The 25089-nt window shown below is 44.5% G+C and overlaps 1 protein-coding gene and 2 long non-coding RNA genes across 3 annotated transcripts; 1 reads left to right on the top strand and 2 right to left on the bottom strand.

The window, feature by feature from the left end:
• Positions 1-537: 537 nt before the first annotated feature.
• LOC144454194 (uncharacterized) lies at positions 538-8009 on the bottom strand. Its single transcript, XR_013482506.1, has 2 exons — positions 7927-8009; positions 538-4134 (listed from the first exon to the last, which is right to left on the bottom strand). It is a non-coding gene; the product is annotated as an uncharacterized LOC144454194 (long non-coding RNA).
• On the bottom strand, positions 6788-7811 carry LOC144454193 (uncharacterized). Its single transcript, XR_013482504.1, has 2 exons — positions 7551-7811; positions 6788-7293 (listed from the first exon to the last, which is right to left on the bottom strand). It is a non-coding gene; the product is annotated as an uncharacterized LOC144454193 (long non-coding RNA).
• A 122-nt stretch (positions 8010-8131) lies between the features above and the next one.
• Positions 8132-24165, top strand: MTFR1L (mitochondrial fission regulator 1 like). Its single transcript, XM_020983158.2, has 7 exons — positions 8132-8221; positions 9209-9307; positions 9851-9955; positions 16682-16791; positions 18790-19001; positions 20318-20639; positions 23165-24165. Exons 2-7 carry the CDS (start codon positions 9293-9295, stop codon positions 23268-23270), a joined length of 870 nt encoding a protein of 289 aa, XP_020838817.1. The 5' UTR covers positions 8132-8221; positions 9209-9292; the 3' UTR covers positions 23271-24165.
• The last annotated feature ends 924 nt before the right edge of the window (positions 24166-25089 follow it).

Genomic DNA, 25089 nt, shown 5'->3' with positions numbered 1-25089 from the left:
GTGTTTGTACAACATGACATCAGGTTCTTCCCAGCAGTGACTCCATCCCTGTGGAGAGGAAGGGTGTGGTGTTCCATTTTAGGAAGGAGATAAAAACATTTTAAGTGGCAGTTCCTGGAGGGCATTGTACTGAAGAGAAGGCCTCTTTTCACAATCAGAACTTGGCTCCCACAGAATTTTAGAATTGGAAAGGAACTCACAAGCCACCTAGTCCAACCTCTCCCTGGACTGGTGCTTATCTGGCCTTTAACAGCAGACCTCAAACAAAGACCTCAAAGACTCGATTTGGGAGAGTTCTCATTGCTGGCAAGTTGTTGCATCAAGTTGAGCTCTGCCTCTACAACTTCGGCCTTCCGGGGCTAACAAAATGTGGTTCCCTGGGACCTGAAAACTTGAACTGACAAGAGCTGCTGAGTCTTTTCTTATTATTTACTTCTTTATCTTGTGTTTCAGTTCCCTAATGAGCCATTTTTGTTCTGCCCTTTGCAGTCCAGTTATAATTTTCCTTGGCAGAGACAGTAGGCAAAATGAGAAAAATTGAGTTAGTTATCTTCTTTTGAATACAGTATAGTGATTAGAGTCAGGAAAAATAAGGCCCAAACCTGTCCCTGACACTTGCCAGTCGTGTGGCCATGGATAAGTTAATTTTTTTCCATTTTTTAAATTAATTTATTTTGATTTATCAACAATCACTTCCATAAAGTTTTAAATTTTTCTCCCCCTCCCTCCCTACCTCCCTGCCCAAGACAGTGCACAATCTGATATAGGCTATACATATACATTCCTATTAAACATATTTTCACATTAGTGATACTGTAGGTAAGAATTAGAACCAATAGGTGGAACCACCAGAAAGAGGAAACAAGACAAAACAGAAGGAAAAAAGGAGCAAATAGTATGCTTCTGTCTGCATTTAAACTCCATAGTTCTTTCTTTGTGTGTGGGATGCCACTCAAAAAACAAAACACAGGGGTATTCAAGGAGAAACAGAAAGTTAATTTATCATTTCATATCTTGAGATTTGGGTGTCCCTCCACCAGTATGCTCTGATGAGGCAAGACAGACACAGAGACAAAGAACCAGATTAAATAGCCCTAATGGGCAAATCCCCCCTCCCACCAACTGTCCATTATGAGAAACTCTACCATAGAACAAAGGACATAGTATACATCTCTATATTTCTTAGTTTGCTGAGATAATGTCAAAGAAGCAATTAAAAACGTGCAGTCAAGCTAGACGTTAGCCAGGTCACCATGACAGAAATATAGCTTACAAAATGCAGAAGGGATGTTTCAGACTTTAACCACTGATATGGCACTAGAAAAAAAAGAACTTACAGAAATCTATACTTAACCCTATCCTACCTCCTGAACTTATTACCAGATTTAGGATAGTCTTATCCCAAACTTTAGTTATACTGAGAAGTCTTCACTGGGACATCCCACTCATTTGGATGTTGTGAGAGATGAACTCTCAGAAGTGAAGCCTCCTCAGGAGGGTCAATGGTTCTTGTTGAGTGGGATGATGGGTCCTGTGAAGACTTCTTAGAAGAATAAATAGAAATTGTATCGAGACTCAAGGCAGGCATAGTAGCCCAACAGGCCTAAGTTTCAATTTACTAGAAATCACCTGATTTACGGGAATCCAGCCCCAAGTAACACCCCCCCCAACTTCTATGTCATTGTTCAGTTAAAGTTTTCCAAGCCTGAAACCCTCAAAACCCCCCTGTATTTTGTTGTTACATCTGTTGCTATATTTCAGTCACAGTGACCTGGCTATATAGCATAGCATCTAGCTTGACTGCACATTTTTAATTGCTTCTTTGGTATTATTTCAGCAAACTAAAGTGTGGGACAACTGAAAGTTTCTCATATAAAATGGAAGTTATGCTCCAAAAATGTAGTAAGGCTTTAGCATGAGTTGGGCCTAAGTTTCACTTTCCTGTAAATTTTATGTTTTTAGGGAAATAAAGTCCTACACCAGCTGCCCACCCCCCTCCCTTGTTTTGTAACCACTACCCCAGCCTTATCTTTGCCAAATGAGGCAATCCGCTAGCTTCCAAGCTTGTTTTGGGTAAAATGTATCTCTTAAATCCTGGGTAAAGTTGTTTGTCTCTTACCTCAGCCAATGGGGATAAAGAGATTCAGGTAAACGAGTGGGAGGGGGAGTTGTTTGTCTAAGGGTATATAACTGCTTGTTTGCTGCTTGGAGCCTGCCTCCCTACTCCAGGTTGCCCTGGGTAGGTGATGCCCAATTCTCGCACTAGACTTGCTAGACTAAAACTTCTGTTTCTACTGAGAGAAACCTCTGAATTTTTATTTGGGTAGGTGGTCTCAATCCCACTCACTAAGAAATATAGATATGTGTATTGTTTATTTTGTTTTCAGTTTCTATGGTATTGTGAGCCAAACATTGGCCAGTTGGTGGGAGGGGGGAATTTACCCGTTAGGGTTATTTAATCTGGCCTCTGTTTCTGTAATTTGTCTCCCCTCATCAGAGCATACTGGTGGAGGGACACCCTATTCTCTAGAATAGAAAATAAAAATTAACTTTCTGTTCCTCCTTGAAATACCTCTGAGAGTGTTTTGTAATTTGAGTCGCATCCCACAGTGTGGATAGTATTTTTCATCATGAGACCTTTGGAGACGTCTTAGATCCTTGCATTGCTGAGAAGGGCTAAATCTGTCAACGTTAGTCATCGCACAATGTGGCTGTTACTGTGTACAGCATTCTCCTGGTTCTGCTCCCTTCACTCAGCATCAGACCATACAAGTCTCTCCAGGTTTTTCTGAAGTCGGCCTGCTCATCATTTCTTAGAGCACAATAGTATTCCATGACATTCATACACCACAACTTGCTCAGCCATTCCCTGATGGACAGACATCCTCTCAATTTCCAATTCTTTGCCACGTGGGTAAGTGCATTAACTTAACCACTCAGAGTTTCACATTGCTCATACAGGAGACTGATGTGACTGTCCCTTCTTCACAGGCCTGTTGTGGAGATGACCTCTGAGAAGACTTTGAGAGCTTTCTCTCTCTCTCTCCCTTGGTCCACATAGGGCATCACACCCTTACCTGCCAGTACTCTGCCCAAAGGGAATGTAAATCTCTGAATTTTCTTTTTTTTTTCTTTCTTAAGGACCATGCTTTAACCCCAAATCACTCTGGCTTTCATTGATTGGCCAACAATAAGTCCCAAGCCATCCCCACGTGGTCACTATTTGGGCCTGATTATCTCAGAATGTAAACAACAATTGTTTCTGTTTTGCCCAGAAATCCTGAGGGTCTTTCCCTCTCAGATCTTTTTTTTTTTAAATTAATTTATTCTGATTTATCAACAATCACTTCCATAAACTTTCGAGTTTAAAATTTTTCTCCCCCTCCCTCAGATCTATTTTTATCTATCTATTTATTTATTCATTCATTTATTTATTTCATTAGGTAAAGAGGCCAATCTCTGCCTCATTTCTTAAACCTTAATCACTGAATGGGTGATGCCTCAGTCAAACTGAGACCTAAGACCTTAGCTTGAAAAGGCCAAGGCTTCCCACCACATCCTGGGCCATCTCCAGATGTCCTGATCCACATCTGGCCACTGGATCCCGATGGCTCTGGAGGAGAGAGTGAAGCTGGTGACTTTGTACAGCCCTCCCTCAGTGAAATCCAATTCATTTCATGTTGTGGCATCACTTTCCTGATGTCACGGTCCTCTTCAATAACCAAGGACGAGCAGCAAGCAAGCAGCAAAGCAAGGTGAGATGCTTTCTAATGGTGGCATAACCCGGTATCTTCCCCTCCATCCTGAAGAGTGGGCCCATTCCTTGACTCCTCTCTTTCAGTCTCTGGCGCTCTTCCAGAATTAAGTCACATCCGCGTGCATGCTCCCTCTGCTCTTTGACTTTGCTTCTATCTCCTGTTAGGATCTAAGATGTTTTCTACTTTCCACACCTCTCTTTTGACACAAGTTTCCTGCTTTCCTCCTCATCAGCATTGCTTCAGTTTGTGTTTTCAGAATTAAATATTCCTTTGTTTGTGTCCTCAAATTTTAGTCTTCTGGGCATCATTCACTGCTCACCTCTCACCTGCCCCAGTGGGGCTAAAGTTTTCTCCAGGAATGTTCTTGCTCTGGATTCTAAAAACAAAACAAAACAACAAAAGAAACATAGCAACCCAGAAACTTCAATATGGAGAATGTATTAGGAAGCTGGAGGTTTGGGTCTGACTTTGCCAGTGATTTTTTATGACCTTGGGAAAGTCATTGCCTCTCCTAGGCTGCTAGGATATCCCAATGGATAGAGTGCTGAACTCTGAAGTCAGGAAGATCTGGGTTTGAATCTTGCCTCAGACCCTTACTACTAGTGTGACTCTGGGCAATTCCTTGACCTCTCTGATCCTCAGTTTCCTCATTCATAAAATAGGAATAATAATAGCAGCTACCTCACAGGGTTCAAATGAAGTATCATTTAAAGCACTTTGCAAACCTTAAAACACCATGTAAATAATAATTATAACTATACATTATATTACATTGTATTACTGCATAATAATACAATAATTCTTATTATTTTATTTGGATCTCCATATCATCTGTAAAATGAAGAGATTGTAATCCAAGTCAGTTCATGATTGGATCTTAACTTTGGTTTGGAATTCTGAGGCTGAGGATGTGTCTGGGGGTAGATCTAAGTTCACTGTCAGGACGGAAGAGGCAGGGAAATATCCTTGGGACACAGAACACTCGGGACAAGATAGCACTCATGAAGATGAACAAGAGATGGTATGTCACGAAAGCTTGTGGCTAGAGCAAGTCTCAGAGTATTATGGGACACCTGAGGTGGGGTTACGGGGTCCCAGATCAAGGATGTGACAGCTCCTGGACTAGTGGTAGTGGCAGAAAAGTGAAAGGATGGGGGTATCCCTACAGTTACATCCTAGAGCCTAAAATATATCACTCAAGAAAGGGTGTAAAAGCACAACCCTGTCCTCTCTACCTGGACCAAGAAAGAGTAAAATGGTTCTAGATTCATTCAGGTCAACAAGGAACGTTTATTGAACACCATCTATGTAGATGGCATTGTGCTGAGGAGAAGCAGCAATTCAACTGGGCCAACTGGGAAAAGGGCATTCTTTGGTAGAGAACATAAGCAAATGAATAGATGGTTGAGGTATTTGAGGACTAGGACTGAAAAGATCTCACAATTCTGTAGTGCTCTGAGGCTTACAAAACTTTTTCCCTACATCCCTGTGAAATAAGTAGTCAAAGTATCATCCACATTTTTATGAATGGGGAAACTGAGGCAAACAGGTTGACTCACCCCCGGGCCACATAGCTAGCTAGTAAACGTCTGAGGTCAGATCTGAACGTGAATCTTCTTGACTCCCAGTCCAATACTCTATCCACTGGGCCAATGAAGGTTATTAAGATTTATTTTGACAGGGATTTGAAGGACAGTTCCAGAAGAGTACAGTCCTCCCTCACTTAAATCCAATTCACTTGCAAGTCACAGCATCACCTCCTTGAGGTCATGGTCCTCTTCTAAAATGAAGGACAAACAACAACCACCTCTGGGAGCAGAAAGAGGAGCTGCCCCAGAGGGCGCCCGACTGGAAATGGCCAGCTGGGCAACATGGCTCCTTTCTTTCCTTTTCTCTGTCCACATAGGGTGTCATACCCTTACCCTCGGGTGCTCTGCCCAAAGGAATGTATATTTTGATCTCTGAAACTTTTTTTTTCTTAAGGACCTTGCTTCAAACCCAGATCATTCAGGCTCTCATTGATTGGCCAACACAGGTCCCAGTTCCAGCCCCACTTGATCGCTGTTTGGGCCCTCCGTGGCTCAGAGTGAATGTAAATAGTAATTGTTTCTGTTTTGCCCAGAACCCTAAGGGTCTCCCCTTCAAAGACTGATTTTTTTAACTAGGTAAAGAGACCATTCTCTGCCCCATTTCTTACCTAGCCTCAGTCACCAAATGGGTGCTGCCTCACTCTACAAAGGCCGAGATCGCCCACTGCACCCAGGGCTATCTCCGGTCATTCTGATCTGTATCTGCCACTGGACCTACATGGCTCGAGAGCTGAGAAAGTGAAGCTAGTGACTTTGCACAGCCCTCCCTCACTTAAATCCAACACATTTTCCTTTCGCGGCATCATCTTTGAGAACAAAGGACAGGTAACAATTTGAAGGAAGGATTGAGGTAGTGGAGACAGAACTGTTGTGACATCAGGAGAGTGATGTCTTGACTTGCAAATAAATTGGATTTAAGTCAGGCAGAGCTGTGCAAAGCCTCACTCTCCCCTCCAGACCCTCGGAGTCCAGTGGCAAGACACAGATCAGGATGACTGGTGATGGCCCTGGATACAGTGGGAGACCTTGGCCTTTTTAAGGTCTCAGTTTGTCTCAGCGATTAAAAGCTAGGTAAGAATTGAGGCAAGGGCAGCTAGATGGCGCAGTGGATAGAGCATGGGCCCTGGATTCAGGAGTACCTGAGTTCAAATCCAGTCTCAGTCAAGTAACACTAGCTGTGTGACCCTGGGCAAGTCACTTAATCCCACTGCCTAACCAAAAAAAAAAAGAATTGAGGCAAAAGATGGTTTAGTTTACCTTCTCAGAATGGATCTGGGAGGGGAAGACCCTCAAGGTTTCTGGCCAGAACAGAAACAATTGCTATTTACACTCACTCTGAGCCATCAAAATCCAAAAGGGAGCTTTGGGCTGAGACCTATTATTGGTTAATCAGTGACAGCCAGAGTGATTTGTGCTTAAAAGCATAGTCAAGTAGCTCCATTTGAGTCCCAATGAGTTGGTTTATTCTTTATTTTTTTATCAAAGCCTGGTTTCCCAGAGCTATATTTCAAGAAATCATAAATGAAAACCTCATGAGACAAGAGTTAATTTAATTGTCCCAGGTTTTTTTTTTGGGGGGGGTAGGGTGGGAGAAGATGGACATTGATAAAGTAGGGAAGGAAAATAAATCTGGCCACAAAGCCCAAGATATCTTTCGAAGTATAAGCAATGAAAATCCCTATTCAGAATACTTTGGACAGAGCACCAACATGTAAGGGTGTGACTCTCCATGTGGATAGAGGGAGAAGAGAGAGGGAGGGAGGGAGGGAGGGAGGGAGGATTTCACTTGCAAGTCAAGACATCCCCCTCCCCATGTCACTGGTCGTCCTGGAGAACTACGCTGTGTGAGTCGTGGAGTCGAAGCCTCGGTTCGAGCTCTGGTTCCTGCTGTTGCTACCCACGTGGCCGTGGACGTGTTTCGACCCCAGCGATCCTCGACGACGTGTCTGTAAAATGACCGGTTTTAACCGAATGCTCTCTTTAGACCCTTTTCCAGCTCTAGAATGCCGGTGGAGGGAAGGGCTGGAAGCAGGGAAACCAGTTGGGAGGCCACTACAGTCACTAGTGCAGGGGACTCTAAGACCACGGAGGTGAGAGGTGCCTGAAACGAGGTGGTGCGAGCGGGGACGGCCGCGTCACAAAGGTCGTGGTTTGGTGACCACCTGGACAGAGGGGTGAGGAAGAGGAAGAAATCAAAGGTTACTAGAAAATGGCGGAATCTACGCAGAACCGGGGCCGGGGGACAGGAGCAAGCTTTTGGGGCCAGAGGAGCCGGGGCTGAGCGAACGTAGCCGAAGACAAGGACGGAACAATTCGAGCGGTCAGCAGACGAAGACGCAATCCGGGGAGTGGGCAGAGCGGCCGGCGTGTCCCTGGCCATGTCGTCGTTCCACTGTCGTATGTGAGAACATGAATGTAAAACGCTCAGCCAGACTAAAAGGCCGGGAACTGCGGCTGGAGAATCTCCATCCGAGCGGCTACTGACAGCTGGGCGGGGGCGGGGGCGGGGGCGGGGCGGGGGATATGGGGCTGAGCGGCCAGTCGGAAAACTGGGCCAAACCAGTGGGGGCGTGGCTTACATGAATGGGCGTGGCTATCTCCGAACCTGACTCCGCCTCCTCTGTTTACTCCCCACGTGCTCATCTCCTGGGGTCACGGCTCCTCCCTCCAGAGCGCGACCATAGACGTCGGCTAGCGGGACGCGCCACGGTCCGGCCCCTGCCCGGAGCGAGGAGCACCCCGGAGCCGGGGTAGGACCGTGCAATGCGCAGGCGTGAAGGGCCACTTCCGCGGGACGGCGGTGAGCGGAAGGGGAAGTGAGCGGCTGGGCCGGGCCGGCCGCGTCCGGGCGATTCAGGGAGGAGGAGGCGTGAGGTGAGTGAGGCCGCCCGCCTGGTCACCCCGCGCCGTACGTGCCCCAACGCATTCCGCTGCCCTCTCCCTCCCCCGGCTCCTCCGGGGGCTGTGGCCGGGCCTGGGACCCCGAGCCCGCCGGAAGCCCGGGCAGGCGCCTCCTAGCCCGGAGCCCGATTCGCGGCCCGGGGCCGCTGCGCGATCCTGAGCGCGGAGGGGGCGCGGGGGCCGGCCCTGACCTTGCGGGCTGTGGGCTCGGCGGCGCAGGGAGTGAGCCCAGGGTGCTGCGGGTCTGTGGGGGAAGGGCCGCGGGTCCGGGCCCGGGAAGGCTGGCCACGGGCGCCGGCGCTCGGGGGGCCCGTACCCCGCTTTGTCTGTGCTTCCTCCGGTAAAGGAGCGCTTCGGGTTGTAGTCGCCGGCAGGTCCTTAGGGCTGTGAGACGGGCTGTGAGGCTGTCGTACCCTTAAAGATGCGGGTTCTCGGCCTAGCACCAGTTAAGTTCTTCCCGCTACACTCGGCTGTTGCCTCCTCTGTTGCGATGAGCAGAGAGACGACCAGAGCTGCCCAGGGCAGGTTGAGGTCACGGTCACCAAGGGGCCAGAGCCCCAGAGCAAGCTTGGGCAAGTTACTTTATCCAGGTTCTGTTTTCCACTCTGTAACAGAAGTTTCTTCTTTCCCATCGTCAAATTAACTCTTTAAGCGAGGCTCCCAGAGGTTACTGTCCACCCCACTAGAAGCTCTAAACAATGAAGTCAAGTGTTAGGTCACTCAAAGAATTCACATCCTAACCTGGACTTCCAGAGCTGGGCTCTTGTTAACAATAAATCTTTTTCATAAAACAGCCTGGTTTCACAAAGATAGTATTGCAAAAAGACCACCTTTTCTGTGGCAGAGACCAACATAAATGGCCTTGGCACTAGCTGAAGCATTCCCTAGTTCACTGGGAACCCAGAAGATTTATGTTTATTTCCATTAAATGTCCTTTGGGGGGGAACTCTTGCTTTACAGTTTACAGTATAGAGACCTGCTGTTCCCAAAGATGGCCTAAGATGAAGAAGCCCTGCCAGGTGGGAGCCAGCTGTGATATCGGAGATGGAAACAGATTCCGTAAGTTACACACATATCTGCATCGGTTGGCAGGGTGGGGCAACAAAGAACACTCCATCTGTTTAAAAGCATAAGGGAGGATAGGCATGTTGTGTGCTTCATTGAGTAGAAGTGGTAAAACTTGATCACTCTTCTCAGATCACTCTCCACAGTTACTCTATACTTTTCAAGCTACCTATACCACCACCTTTCCTGTCACTCTGCTCCCTAATTGAGTCTGACCACATCACTCCCCTGCTCACGATGTTTTAGTAGCTCCCTACTGCCTTTAGAATAAAATGTAAGCTCCTCTGTCTAGCATTTAAAGGCTTTCACAGGCTTTTTTCCAGGCAGTTTACATATTACTCTTCACAGACTATAGCCAAACTGGCTTACTTATACTTATGCAAATCCTATGTTAAGAAAATCATGATTTCACATGCTGGAGTTAAATATTACTATGCATAATCATATACAAACATTACTGAGAATTGACTTCTACAAATCAACCTTGTTGCCAGGCTCTGGGGAAAGTAACTGAGTTGTGATTTTCTTTTTCCATAGACTATCCCACTCTGGCAGAACAAACCACATGGAGCTGCTCGAAGCGTAGTGAGGAGGATTGGGACTAACCTGCCCTTGAAGCCATGTCCTCGGGCATCCTTTCAGGTAAAGGGGCATGAAAGCTGGCAGGGCCAAGCTGGGAAGAAATCAAGTTTGTCTCGATGTCGAGTGAGGCAACATGATATAGAGAGAGCCCTGGGCCAGGGGACAGGAGGCCTGGCTCTTGGTCCTCGTCCTTATTGTCTTTTAGTTTCAGTCAGGTCACCACACCTCATTGGGTGTGATCTCTCATGTCCCTTCCAATCTGTGATTCCAGGAACCATATTTCACTACATCCATTTCTTTTTTAAAAATAGATTTTTATTGGTATTTTTTTCTTATGTTACCTGGATTTCTCCCCTCCCTGACATGCATCCCTTAAAACAGTCTTTTAAAAAGAAAAGGGAAAATTTTAGCAAGACTGATCAGTACATTTTTAAAAATCTGACGTATTCAGTGTCTTTACTCAGACTCCCACCTTTGAATGGATCTCCTGGTTTCTGTCCCTGTTAAACTGAGAAGTGCAACAGCTGTAGTGGAAAAGTGAATTTGAAACCCAGAAAGACTCACATTCATATTAGGGCTCTTGGCTCTGAGGCCTTAGTTTCTTCATCTATAAAATAGAACACTGGTTGAACCGACATCACAATGTGGTTTGTGAAGATTAAGGGATAATGTTTGTAAAGCACTTTATAAATTTTAAGGTACTATACAAACATCAGCTATTACTTATTCTTGGCCCCTTCTGTATTTCATTTTCCCTATTTCTAAAATGGAGAAAAGAATTTCTGCCCTACCTACCTGAAGAACACAGCCAGTTGTTGCTTACCATTCTGGTAAGGAATGGTACCATTCAGCAGACCTCCCCCTTTTGCAGCCCTGCCACACCAGCTTTGGTGCCTGGAGTAGAAGGACCCCTGAATTTGCATGATGCAAATTTATGTAGAGCAAGAATTGTTTGTATAGTAAGGCCATAGACTGGAGGAAGCAGTTCAGAAAACATAAAGGAAATTCAAGGTGTGCTGATCACCATGTAATTCAGAATAGTGACGATTTTGTTCAGTGCAGATCTCTGGTGTTGCATCTCCACTTGCCTTGTAGACATCAAGCTCAACATGAACTTGTTTTCTTTTCCCCAAAACCTTCCCCCCTTTCAGACTTCCCTGTTTCTGTCAAGGGCACCAGTATTCTTCCAGTTACCTAGGCTTGCAACCTAGCTGTCTTCTTCAGACTAGTAAAGAGAACAACTGCTTAGCACAGACACCTAAGACAGATAAGGTGGTAGCACCTTCATGCCCTTGATGAGTTTATTACCTGTCCCAGGACTATTTCACTGGTCTTGAAAGAACTGGCAGGTAAGATTTTGGAGTCACTGTCAGTGATCCTTGAGAGACTGTGGAGAAAATCTTTTCAGGATAAAGGTCTGATGTTCAAGATTTATAGAGATTTGACATGAATATATAAGACCAAAGATCTTTTGCCAGTAGAAAAGCAGTGAAAAGATATGGACAGTCGTCAAGAGAATTGAGACTACAGACAAACTACATGAAAGATTAGTTCAGATCATTACAATAAGTACAAATTAATTTAATGAAGTTTTAGCTGACACAGCAAATTAGTGATGAAAAAAGACTGAAATAGTCAATGTTAGGCTGTGTGGGAAGACAAACACTAATAGGGAACAGGGGAAGGAGAAGGGAACAGCATTTATTAATCACCTGTTATGTGGCACACTGTGCTAAGCACTATAAAAATTTACCTCCCTTGATCGTCTCAACAACCCAGGGAGATAGGTACTGCTGTTATACCCATTTTACAGTTGAAGAAACTGATGCAGATTAAGTGACTTACCCAAGGTCATACTGCTGGTAAGGTCTGAGGTCAAATTTGAACTCGTCTTCCTGACTCCAAATCCAGCACCTGTCTCCTGCCCCAACTGCCTCTAATACATTGTTAGAGCTGTGAACTAGCCGTCCTTAATTCTTCCTTTCTCTCTTATTCCCCATATCCATTCAGTTGTCAAATCTTGTCAATCCTACTTCCGTGATGTTTTTCACAACTATCCTCTCCCTTCACACAGTTCAATTCAGTAAACATTTATTAAATGCCTGCTATGTGCTAGGCAGTGTGCTAAGCCATGGGGATACAAAAGGAGGCAAAAGACAGTCCTTGCTTACAGTCTAATGGGGGATACAACATGCAAACAAATATTTACAAATCAAACTATATACAAAAAAAATAGAAATAATTAAGAGAAAGAAAGCATTGGAATTAAGAGGGGTTTGAGGAAGGCTTTCTGAAGAAGGTAGGATTTTATTTGGAATTTTAAAGGAAGCCAAGGAGGTCCGTAGTTGAAGCAGAGGAGGGAGAGAGCATTCTAATTATGGGAGACAGCCAGAGAGAAGGCCCAGAGCCAAGAGATGAGGTGTCTTGTTTATGGAACAGCCAGAGGGCCAGGGTCACTGGACTGAAGAGTATGGTGGGAAGTAAGATGTAAGAAGACTGGAAAAGCAGGAGGGGACCAGGTTAGGAAGGGCTTTGAATGCCAAACAGAGCATTTTGTATTTGCTCCTAGAGGTAATAGGGTACTCCTGGAGTTTACTGAGTTGGGGATGGGGGGGGAGGGCCTGACATGCTCTAACCTTCACTTTAGGAAGATCACTTTAGTGGCTAAATGGAGGCTAGATTGGAGTGAGGACAGACTTGAAGCAGGTTGATGCACCAGCAGCTATTGCAGTTCCAGGTCTGAGGCAATAAGGGCTTGTGCCAGAAAGGTGGCAGGGTCAAAGGAGAGAAGGGGGCAAATTCCAGAGCCTTTACAGAGGTGAAATCAATAGGCTTCAGCAACGTCTAGGCTATGGGGGGGGATGAGTGAGGAGAACAGAATGTCTCTGCCCTAATTTAGGCCTTCATCAGCTCTTGCTCACACTAGGCAATAACCCGGTTGGTATCCCTGTCTCCGTTATCTTCCTTCTCTGACACAGCTGCCAAATTTTTGTTCCTTAATTTGAGATATGACCATGGGACATCCCCATCTCCTTTTGCAACTTCAGTGCCTCCAGGGAAAGTACAAACTGAGCCCCACATTCAAGCTCTCCATAATCCAGCTCCAGCCTGCCTTTTTAGTAAGTTACTACATACATGAGGCATGCTGCTAGTGCTAGGAGTGCAAGACTACAAAGAAACATTTCTCTATCTCAAGAAGTATACGTCCCATTAAGGGGCAAAGAATGTGGAGCTACAAAAGTACAGGACTTTCCATCTCCTTCCCTGCCTTTACCCAAAGGGTCCACCAGGCCTGGAACACCCCTTCCTCCTCCTCACCACTGCCTCATAGAAGCCCTGGCTTCCTACAGAGGGTGACTCAGGTGCCAGCTCCCAACCACACATGACCTCCTTGCCTGACCTTCCCCTCTCCTCCACATTAGCACTTTCTTCTTCTTGAAACATTTCTATTTAGCTGTATTCACATTTCTCTCCAGTGGAATGTACATTTCTTGAGTCCTTGAATCCCCAGGGCCTAGCACAATGCCCTACACATTAGACACGTAAAAGCTTATTGAAAAGTATTTCTCTTGGTCTCACTGATCTCAGGAGTGAAATACCGAGCCCTTATTCATTGCCTCTCGTGTCAGGGGCTAGGACAGTCTAACAAGGAGCGCCGAGCTAGGAGGTGTGCTATGTATATTGAAGCATATGAGTCTTGCATACAGGGAATACGTGATCCAGGGCACTGTAAGCACACATGTTGACTACAACCACAAATGACAGGAGCGTATTGCAAGCTGGAAAGGGCCTCAAGCCATCTATACAGATAAGGAACCTGAAGCCCAGAGAGGTTAAAGGACACTGGTAATTAATCAAGGAATTTAGTGACTCACAATTCAGTGTGGCAAACATCAACAAGGCCCAGTGCTCATTGCTAGGGATGCACAGCTGAAAAAGGACACAATCTTTCTAAATGTGCTCATAACCTAATTGCGGCAGGGAGAAGGAGATACAATAGGTATGTGAATAAGTATACAAGAGAAAGTGTGATAAAGGCAAAGCACTTTTAAGAAGTTCCAGGAAAGAGACAGAGCCCTAGGTGAACACTTGAGAAATTACATTGTTGCACATTGTTGGGGTGGTTGTAATAGCTCCTCAGCTCAGTGGATTAGGCGGTGGGACCAGGGAAAGCAAGGCCACACGTTTGATTCCCATAGAGACCAATTAGCTCAGTTGTACAGAGCCTGCACCAACGTCTGGCCAACCATCTCATAAATGTGTTATTGAGGAAGACAGAAAGAATGAGTAAAGGATGGCTGAGCCAGCCCCTAGTAACTGTGCTGTCAGAAGAGCTCAGTGTGAGACTTGGTGTGAAAAATGACTCTTAGGTGTTTGTTTGTTTTATTCTGTTTATAGCCCCAATAAGGAGCCAGAAAATCTTTAGGGATTGACTGACATGTAAAAATTCTTTAGAGGTATGCAAGATTTTTCTATTGTTCTTTCAAATGTAGAAAGGGTGAGGAGGGGGGAAACCATGGGTGAGGAATGTTCTATATATACTGTCAGATGCAGACACCATCTTGGTTTTGCTTAGCTGTTTTTCTTTGTTTCAGAGAAGGAATCAGTATTTGTATTGGGGGAAGAGGGAACCCCACCCCAAGTAGCGGTATATCTGAAAATGACTAATGTAAAACAACACATCACTAATAAAACAATCAGGAAGGAAGGAGGTTTGGCAATGCACTCCCTTCCCCCAAGATGCCCTCACGGTTGGAAGAAGCAAAGAACAGTAGGGCTTAATCGTAGACCCCTTTGACAAGGTTAAGGGGAAAAACTATCCTAGCTTTTGTAAGCCTGATCACCTTAAACTTTCTATTTTACACCATTCCCTTAGATCTGTGCTAAAGCTTCTTGATTCAGTAATAGAGTTTACTGATAGTCCAGCTAGGGAATTAAGGAGACTAATCAAGGTTAGTTGGTGGTAGGAGTAGCTATACTGAGGGAGCAGCTTTAAGGCCTAATGTCTGGAGTCAACAAGATTCATGTCCATAAGTTCAAATCTGGCATCAGATATCACACAACTAGCTGTGTGACCTTGGGCAGGTCACTTAACCCCTATTGCCTCGGTTTCATCAGCTGTAAAATGAGTTAGAGAAGGAAATGGCAAACCATTCTAGTATCTTTGCCAAGAAAACTCCAAATAGGGCATGAAGAGTCAGACTCGACTGAAATGAGTATATGCTTTGAGGTTTCGAAAGTATTTTCTTCACACTTTGTGAGATAGGCATCTTAGTTTTATACAGGGGTATGGAGGGTACATCAGCCTCACATACCAGGGATGTTTCTGCTGCTGATATCAGGGAACTTCATCCTCAGGTGTGGCCTCAAAACAAAGCAGATTCCTTGGAGGAGCTCATTTTTAATCTGAGCTTTAGAACTTGTTCTAAGTAAACTCTTGAACTCCCTTCCCTGAGGTGGGATTTCTCTGGACAAGAGCATCTGAGTAACTTGATAGGCCTGTTTGTTTTCAAAAGTGCTGGGAGAAGGGAAGGCTCATCTGGGCTGCGTCTACAGCATTTAGGTTTTGCTGAGCTGCTCCCTGCTCCTATCTTGCTAGTTCTAAAGCAGATCTTACCCTTCCTCCCCCATTCCCCAGGCTCTCTGGAAGTCATTAACAGCTGTTGAAGAGAGAATAACATTAGGAAGAAAGGAAACCAGGGGAAGTGGGTGGTTTTAGCACGTGAGGGATTTCTCCAAACCCTGCATCTCAACAGCAGCATTTGGCCTTGGAGTTCTCTTCCTAGCCTTGTAGGAATGGAACAGAAAACAGATCCTTTGTTTTTGGAGGGTGTTAAGAAAGGTTGGAGAAAGCAGTGAGAGCACTGTGTACTTGAGGGGTGGGAGACTATCTCTCTATCTCTGTTATAAAAACTCATGTTGTGTTGGATGTTTTAAATGTCCAGAGGCCACCTGATGTTTGGAAGTCACTTGAGCAGTGGCTGACTGTGCTGTAAATCTGTCAAACTCATACATCTGTCTTTGCTAAATTGGCTGCATCCTGACTTACAAAAAATAGTTTATGAATAGAACAGTAGGAAGTGTGATTTACAAGAAGTCTGCTATTTTAAGGAATCTTGAGGTGACTTTTTGTCAGGTGAATTTCATGGATATCATCAGAGAAAATATGGTTGACCAAGACAGTGGGCTAGCTATGTAATGAGCTCCAGGTATAGTGAGCAGGCAGCTGGTGTGTTCTGATGGTGTCCAGGCAATGTTAAAAGATGTAAAAGAAGGCCCCCACAGCATGACAAATGGGCCTTTGTAAAAGATACGTGAGCACCGGGACAGGAGACATGCAGGACAAGAAGGCACAGCTGGGCAGTGATCTGCACCATTGGAAGAAGTGCTCACATTGAGATCACAAGTCTGCCAGATAGTGAAGAATTTCATTTGTGTAAAATACAAGTTTTTGTATGTATATATATATTTGTGTAAAGCCATATATGAGCTTTTGTATATATTATATTTGTGTACAGCCATATTTACCTGCGGCAAATAGATTTGATTGTCCAAACATACTGTCCAAACACTAATGTATTTAAAGAGAAGTGTTTGTTGAGGTAGCAAGCTGTTGCAGTTTACTAATGATGAAAATAACAATGTTGTGGTACTTCTGAACACTTGTGCTATCACCAGATTTCTCTCCCAGCAAAAAAGTTCATCAGAATGCCTTTGATTAGTTGTTTCTCTGATGAGATTATTTGGTCCAGCCCCACCAAAGAGCCTCTTTGCTTCTTTCCATAGACACTACCCAACATCTCTGACCTATATCTGAGCGATGTTCCCCCTGTCCCTACTTTGGCTGATATTGCCTGGATAGCAGCAGATGAAGAGGAAACCTATGCTCGAGTCAGGTAAAGCAAGGGAGCCAGGCCTTGGTGTAGCAGAGCCTAGAATTTGACTGGTAAAGGTGTGGGAACTGTAGAGTCCCTGCCTCTTTGCCATGTACAGAGTTGTAATATTGTAATGGCTTTGTGCTCATTGCTGGAGCTCAAAGAGTTTACAGTCTAATAGAGGGAAAATACATGTACACTGTGATACAGAAGTGAATGAAAAAAGTGCATCAAAAAGGCACGGGTGAAGTGCGCTGAGAAATTTGCAAGAGATTGCTTTTCTGGTTTTGTTTTGTTTGTTTTTAACCAGGCAATAGGGTTAAGTGACTTACCCAGGATCACACAGGTAGTGTCAAGTATCTGAAGCAGGATTGAACTCAGGTTCTCCTGATTGCTTTTCTGGTTTTGTTTTGTTTGCTTTTAACCAGGCAATAGGGTTAAGTGACTTACCCAGGATCACACAGGTAGTGTCAAGTATCTGAGGCAGGATTGAACTCAGGTCCTCCTGATTCCAGGGCCGGTGTTCTGTCCACTACACCACCTAGCTGCCTGTTGTTTTTTTTTTTAAAGCAAGTTTATTGATGTCTTCTATCTCTTATGTTATCTTTCCTCCACTACTTCTGAGAGAGCCATCCCATTTAACAAATAGAATTTAAAAGGGAAAAAAGCATAACTGACCAATACATCAAAAAAGTCTGAAAACATGTTTGATTGGTAACACCTGTGGACCTTCCACTTCCACAAAAGGGTAGTTTGTGAGTGTCCTCTAGCAGGCAGAAATTGAAGACAGGGCATTGAACACATTAGAGCTTGTGAGCAAAAGCATGGGAATAGAAGAAGAGAGTATTACAGTTTGGCTGAGGCGCTGAATATGTGAAGGGGGGAATAAAATGAGAAATCTGGAAATAGAGGTTAGAATTGGGCTGTATAATAAGTTAATACTTTTTAATTAATTTAACTAATTAATAAGTTCATACTTTTTTCAGTATGCAGTGAGGAACCTTGGAAGATTTTTAAGAGGAGGGATGACAAGATCAGAGTGGCACTTGGGAAATTTAATTCCTATACAGCTTAGACATAAACATAGCCCTCTATGCATCAGAAACACATTTTAGAGAACTTTAATAAAAATGAATTCTGGGGGTTCTTTGCTAATTAGACGGCTAAACATTTTTCTGAATTTCATCAAATTTACCTAGCATATCATCCTCACCAAAAGCTGATCATTGTCAGGGAGGACAACATTAGCTCTAACGTACACCTCACATATGTATTTCTCCCCTGTTAGAAAGTTATCTTATTTTAAGACACTACAAGAAGCTAGTTTTATCTAGTCATTGTGCAGCTAGTGGTACAGTGGATAGAGTACTGGACCTAGAGTCAGAAAGATGTGAGTTCAAATCCAGCTTCATACAATTATTAGCTGTGTGACTCTGGGGAAGTCAATCTCTGTCTACCTCAGTTTCCTCATCTGTAAAATGAGGATAGTAATAGCACCTCCCTCTCCTTCCCCCATGAAAATCAAATGAGATATTTGTGAAGTACTTTGCAAACCTTGAAAACTACATAAAAGTTATTAAAATTAATAATAATAATGTGGCATAACATTTAACAAAATCCAGACACATTGGTCCATGTGTCTTAAATGGGTATTATACATGGAGATATACCAACTTTTAATTCAATGACTAGACTTATTTATTGAATACCAGTTAGTCTTCACCCCAACCATAGGCCTTTAACAAAGCACTGAAAAAGAGAGCAGTGTAAAGGATGACTTTAAGAAGGGCTGTACTGGAAGCAAGCAGACCAAGGAAGGAGCAGGAGGGACCTCAAATATATTTTACCTAAGCCTGGGGCCTAAGGAAAGTCTCAGAGCTGTTCTCTTTTCTTTCTTGTTGGATAGTTTGTGTTTGAGGGTGGAGGCATGGGCAGGAGGAATACATGGGCTTCCTAGATCTAAGCAGAAAAGGAAAGTGGGCCCAGCTAGCTAAAATGGGCCTTTCTACTAACTTTCAGGAGTGACACCCGGCCTTTGCGGCATAAATGGAAGCCCAGCCCACTGTTCGTCATGCAGCGCAATGCCTCAGTGCCCAACCTTCGAGGGCCAGAAGAGAAGCTCCTGGCCTTGAAGAAGCCTGGCCTACCAGCCCTGAGCCGAACCACTGAACTACAAGATGAGCTAACTCACCTACGCAGCCAGATTGCCAAGATTGTGGCAGCAGATGCAGGTAAGAGCCCCAAAGCTGCCAAGGAACCAGATACCAAATCTAGGAAACAAAGAATCCGAGTGCTAGGCCCCAGAAGGAGGCCAGTGGCTTTCTGCAGTGGTGGTAACAGGACAGATAGTCTCTGATAGGGATTTCCTGAAGCCTGGATATGCCCACCTTTGTGGTTTTTCATAACAGCAAGGAAACAAGTTTGAGGTGCACCTCACTCTGTTGCAGGCCTTCTTCCCCGTCACAAGTTTGAGCAAAAGCTGAAGTCTTTAACAGACCAACTCAGCACTTGGGCTTTTAGTATGAGTCTATGCGTTGGTCATCTGCCATTGAGATATCTATATCCAATTCTGTCCATACCCTTAAGTTTTCATGTTTTTCTAAAATGTAAAGGTTCTTCCTACCCTTTGCCAACAAAAGATATTTCCCAAGAATTACTGCTTCTTTCCTTCTCTTCCCCCCTCCCCAGTTGAAATCAGGTCTCCCTGTGGTTGCTTCACATCTATAGAGGTGGGTTCATCTAGAGACATTGGGCATAGGGTCAAGAGGTGAAAGGATTCCAAGAAGCTACTATAGCCAGGAACACTGTGTGGGTTTTTTCCAGATTTCTGTATCTAGCCTTTTCCTTCCACTGTCCTACTAGTCACATTCTCTCCTACTCCCCAAATCTCACATTCTTTCTCTTTTGTGATAATTGAGATATTAGAAGAGATTAAACTCTCTAAATCAGGACTCTGGGAGAGTTTCCAGTCATTGTGGTGGGGTTGGAGTGGGGAATGTCTTAGTTTGAGAGAAATGGCCAGGATGACTCTTAAGATAGGGACCCCCTAGTAGACCTGAAATAGACTAGCTGCCCATTAAATATGTTGGGCTAGGGGTTGGAGAATCTGAAAGCAGAGACTTCTTTCAGAGGGAAGGGTGCAGGGAATGGGAGTCTTCTTTGCCATCTCCAAGGGGAACATAGTGAAAAGAATACTGAATTTTTCTTGTAGAGATTGAAGTTTTGGCTTTACCACTTAGATATGTGCCCCTAACCAAGTTACTTCGTCTCACTGGGCCTCTTCTGTAAAGTGATGATCTGTGAAGTTCCTTCTACCTTGAACAGTCTATGAGTGTTACCTAAAAAGCACATTGTAAGCCTGTTCCTTAATAACTGGGAAGAATGCTTCTATAGATTCCTGCCATGGGTGCTTCCTGGGCTGTGGCAGAATCCATAGTGTCTTGTTGTCATGGTGACAACCCAACTGTTACTCAATTGACTCTCCTGTGTAAGAAAATGTCATGTCTTGGCTCCAGTGCCCACCAATACCTATTGTTTTCTTTTTCAGCTTCGACTTCATTAACGCCAGATTTCTTATCTTCAGGAAGCTCAAATGTCTCTTCTCCCTTACCTTGTTTTGGATCCTCATTCCACTCTACAACTTCCTTTGTCATTAGTGACATCACAGAGGAGGCTGAGTTAGAAGGCCCTGAGCTTCCATCGGTTTCCATGCTTTGTTCTGCCAGCTCTGAATGTTGCAAAACTGACTCCAAAGCTGCCTGCAGCTTGGCTGAAGATGAGGACTGTGTGTCTCTCTCAAAAGCGAGCAGCTTTGCAGACATGATGGGCATCCTGAAGGATATTCACCGGATGAAGCAGAGCCAAGACCTGTAAGTGGCTTTGGTGGGAAACTCAATCTTGCTTGTCCTCCATGGTGCCATTTTGCCATCATTTGGCAGCAGCGGCCCTCGGCACTGCCAGCCACCCACTGTGCACACAGGCTCCAGAAATCTCCAAGGTGTTGCTTTCTTGGCACAGAACAGCCTCTTATTTAATGTGGTAGCCATAGAAGCAAAATCTCAGACCTGGAAGGCTCAGATTTAGAGAGCTGCTATACAACCCCACTGACATTCCTGACAGGTAGTTATCCAGTCTATGCTTAAATATTTCACTGTGATGGAGGCTTGTTCTGCATCTTCCTTATTCTTTCAAATGCTTACATTCCTACTCTCACAATCTCCCTCTCTCCCTCTCCCCTGTTCCCTTCCCTCCCTCTGTCTCCTCCTCTCCCCACCCCTTCTCTTTCATATTTAGGCAACCCCAGTCTCCATCATTCTTTAAAATTAGAGTTGGAAATTCTGTTCTTTGAACAGTAGACCTCTTGATTAGAAAAGTTTGAGGTTCTTTACCTTTAAGCAAAGGAGACAAGGGACACTCTCCTAACCAAGGAGCCATGGAACCTCAGCTTGAGGAAATCATCATTAACAGATTTCAGAACTACTGTATTTCAGTTCAGTAATATCTACTCATGTGGAAGGCCCTGTGCTGAATAAAACTGCTTTTGGAGGCTGAAGGGGAAACATTTCTTACTTTGTTCAATAGAGCTTTTCTGAAGGGACTGCTATTCTGTCTGCCCAAAGCAAGCAGCTTAATGGGTCTTTCCTAATGTAGTTCTAAATGGGGGTAATTAACCCAGCCTTTCCCAGAGCATTTATTCGACCCTGAAAGCCTTTATTTTTTAATGTTTTATTGATACACTGTTTTTACATCACTCATTTCTAGAAGTCCCTCATCCAGATTGAACCCTACCTTGTAACAAAGAAAAATACTCAACCAAAAATATCAGCTCTAGTGACCACATCTTGACAGTATTCTGCCCTTACATTCTTCCTGCCTCTCTGCTGTGAGGTGTGGGAGATCTGTATTATCACCTCTTCTCCAGGACTGTTACTGGGTTTTCAATTACCTCAAGAATTCAACTTCTTGATCCTAGTAAGCTGGACTTAATGCCCATTTCAGCTTTGAGGTTCTGTGCTAACTGTGGTTCCCTCACATGTTCCCCAGTTCAATTTTCAGGAAATAACTATGCCAAAAACGCAACTAGCATGCCATTGCTACCCCTCATGTCTTTTCCTGAAAGACTAGATGATGTAATAGGCAGGTCATTGTCCTGGGAGTCAGAAAACCTGTGTTCTAGTCTAGGCTTTGTTACTAAGTAACTGTAACCTTGGATCAGTCCTTCTCTGAGCCTGTATCCTCATCCCTCAGGGGCCTTCTAGCTCTAAAGTCTGATTCTATGATTCTTTAGTTTGTGGGAACAAACCTGTAGGGACCTAGGTGTCTGGCTATCATGCCTCTGCCTCAATTGTCCCATTCCCATGGGAGCCAGTTGATAAGCCACCATGTGATCTGTAGCTCTGCTTTAAGACTTCTCCCAGCACTATCTCCTGCCCACTTTCCTATCTCGATGGCCCAACCCTCAAGACTCCCAGGGCAGTAAGCTGCCCCCAGCTTTTATGTCCACAAAGCAAATCGAGGCCAAGGGTTGAGGCTCACTCTCTGAAAATTCTTAGTTGTTTGGGGTTTTCCTCAGCTCAGCTCTAGTCTTAAACAACTTCTGTTACCCATTACCACCTCATTGTACTTAGGTATTTATATTTAATTGAAGCATCTGTTTCCCAGGTGTCTGGATGCCTGCTCATTAATAGCTCACATTTATTTAACACATGTATCCATACATATATACACACACACTTTATCATTATTTCCCACCATCATGTTGTAAGGTGTAGATAGTACTAATATTGTTATCCTCATTTTACACATGAATTGGAGGCTGTTGAGGAAGGAGTGACTTGCCCAAGACAATTCCTGGAATAGGCAGTAGAGCTAGCACTTAAACCCAGATCTTTTAAGAATTTGGATTTAGAGGACCTTGGTTCCATCTCTGCTACTTACTCTTTGGCAAGTCACCTTATCCTCATCCATAAAACGGATGGTTCGGGACTTAGATGATCTCTTCAGGTCTCTGCCAGCCTAATTACTAGGACTCTTCTTTCCACCAGTGCCCTGTTGGTTTCCCCTTGGTCTCATGATAAGAAGTTTATGTGCTTCTGCATTCTCCTTCCTGTCAAGCCAACTCCCAGGATCCCCCTGGAATAAGCCCTCAACACAGCCTTTCCCAGAATTGCTGAGAATTAAAATAGCTTGAGAGAGAGAGAAAGAGGCAGTGAGATAGCCAGAAGCTGACAGCAGGGTTAACAAAACACCTGCAGGCTGTGTGGGTAGTAGAGTATCAGCTATCAAAATGTAGGGTCTGTAAGCAGTACCTCCCAGCCTGGATTGATTACGCCCCAACCCTGTTCAGCCTATGAATCTTGCTCCCTGCTGATTGTTTTACCCTTTGTACCTCTAGGAATCGGAGCTTGATAAAGGAAGAAGATCCTGCTGTCCTCATTTCAGAGGTGTTGAGGAGAAAGTTTGCTCTGAAGGAAGAGGATATCAGCATGAAAGGAAACTGATAATCCTTTCTATGGCGCCCTATATATGGCCCTTTCTCTATAAGCTGTCTTACAGCAGATACTTCTGCCTTGCAGTTAGAAATGTCCTTCCACAATGGAAAATACTGACAGGCTAGAAATGGGGAGAAGAGAGAAAAGCTGAACTGCTTCCCCACACTTCAAACCTTAGCAAAACTTTTAAGGGCAGTGTTCTAAAAATAGTTTTGAGTTGAGGGCTTGCATATAATCTGTCATGTTGCTTTGGTTGTTTTACATTGAAGAACAAGATGGGAGTTTTTGTTTTCCTCATGTAAAAATAGGCCCCAGACCGATGACTAGCTTCACTGCACTATCTACCCAGCTCCTGGTCTCGACTGGGTACATGCAATATGTCCCTCAGATTCAGCTGCTTCCTTGCAGGGGATGAGGGTGTTGAGGAGCCCTGCGGTCTTCTCAGGACCAGTCATAAACCAAGACTTGCCCCCTGCACTCATGTACCAACGCCCAGCTGTGCTCAGGCCTTCTACAGGTCCTGTAGCTCCACCTCATGAACAGGCTGCTGCTGGCAGGCCAGGGCTGTTTTTTCTTCTTAAAACACATTTTGTAATATTGTAAAGAAACCAAATCTTTCCATACCTCCCCAAGATCCTTATGGCCTCCCCATTGCCATGGCATTGATGTCTTGTTCCACTGCCATTGAGGGATCTCATCGAGGAAGATGGGAGGGGACTGTGCTTCATTTGGGGCTACTTTTTCTCATACCTGAACCCCTGTTAGGTCATGCCAAAGTCCTCACCCACCACACTTAAATGCATGACCCAGCCTTCCTTGGGACCTCTTTAGTAAAGGTGTGTGCACGTGTGTGATGTTTGGGGTGAAGCACTACCTGGTATTAAAGAAAGTTTTTGAGTGGTTACCGTGGTTGCTATGTATGTCTGTACTTTGAGATGTTCATCCAGGTCACTTCTACAGCTTCGGTCATGCTATTTCCCCAGTGATAAGGAATCATCCCTACCAAGTCCATACCTTCCAGGTCCTTTCCACATAGCATAAACTGAATTGTAGAGAAAGGAAAAAACAAAACACTGAGCTGGGGGCAAACTCAGTTGGCAGGATTAAGCAATCTAAAGTCCCTTTTTAAGTCTATTCTTGACCAGGCAGACCTCAGACTTCTATTATCCCATCCATATTTCCCTCCCATCCAGAACAGAGCAGGAAGTTCTAAATACACCATCTTCCTACCTCTCTCCCTCCAACCTGAAATTGAATGGTGTATCTGACTTAAGCGTAGTCCCACAGTCAGCTTGTTGGGCAGTGGGTACAGAGCTGGGCCAAGAGTCAAGAAGACCTGCATTCATATATCCAGCCTCAGTCAGTAAATGAGCACTTACTAGGCACTGAGTTAAGCTCCTCAAATGCTAGCTGTTTGTCCCAAGGTAAGTTACTTCACTTCTCTTCTGCAGTTGTGAGGATTAAATGAGATAATAAGCACTTAGCACAGTGCCTGGCACGTAGGTCTTAGAAAAATTTTTCTTCTCTTCCACGGGAGAGCAAGAACTAAACTAACCCTCTTTTGGCAAGGGAATATTACAAGCAGCCAATGTTAAAGAGCTCTGAACTGGTGGTGTCTATATCTAATGTAGTAAATTAACTTTTCTGGACCTCAAGTTCCTCCAAAATGTGGGAGGAACCAGAGAAAGGCCACAAAACAGCATTGCTTAGATGGATTGCAGTCTGCACTGGTGAAGGGAATACTCACATCTATCAAAATAAGATGGGCTTCCAATTCAATGTTATTTTTACCCATACTTAACTTTGTGTCCACTCTTTGAGAGGTGCG

This window comes from Phascolarctos cinereus, unplaced genomic scaffold (assembly GCF_003287225.1).
Source record: "Phascolarctos cinereus isolate Bilbo 61053 unplaced genomic scaffold, phaCin_HiC Scaffold_726;HRSCAF=1367, whole genome shotgun sequence".
Taxonomy (NCBI): domain Eukaryota; kingdom Metazoa; phylum Chordata; class Mammalia; order Diprotodontia; family Phascolarctidae; genus Phascolarctos; species Phascolarctos cinereus.
Note: the sequence above shows the minus strand (reverse complement) of the source record. Positions and strands in the feature narration are given on the sequence as shown.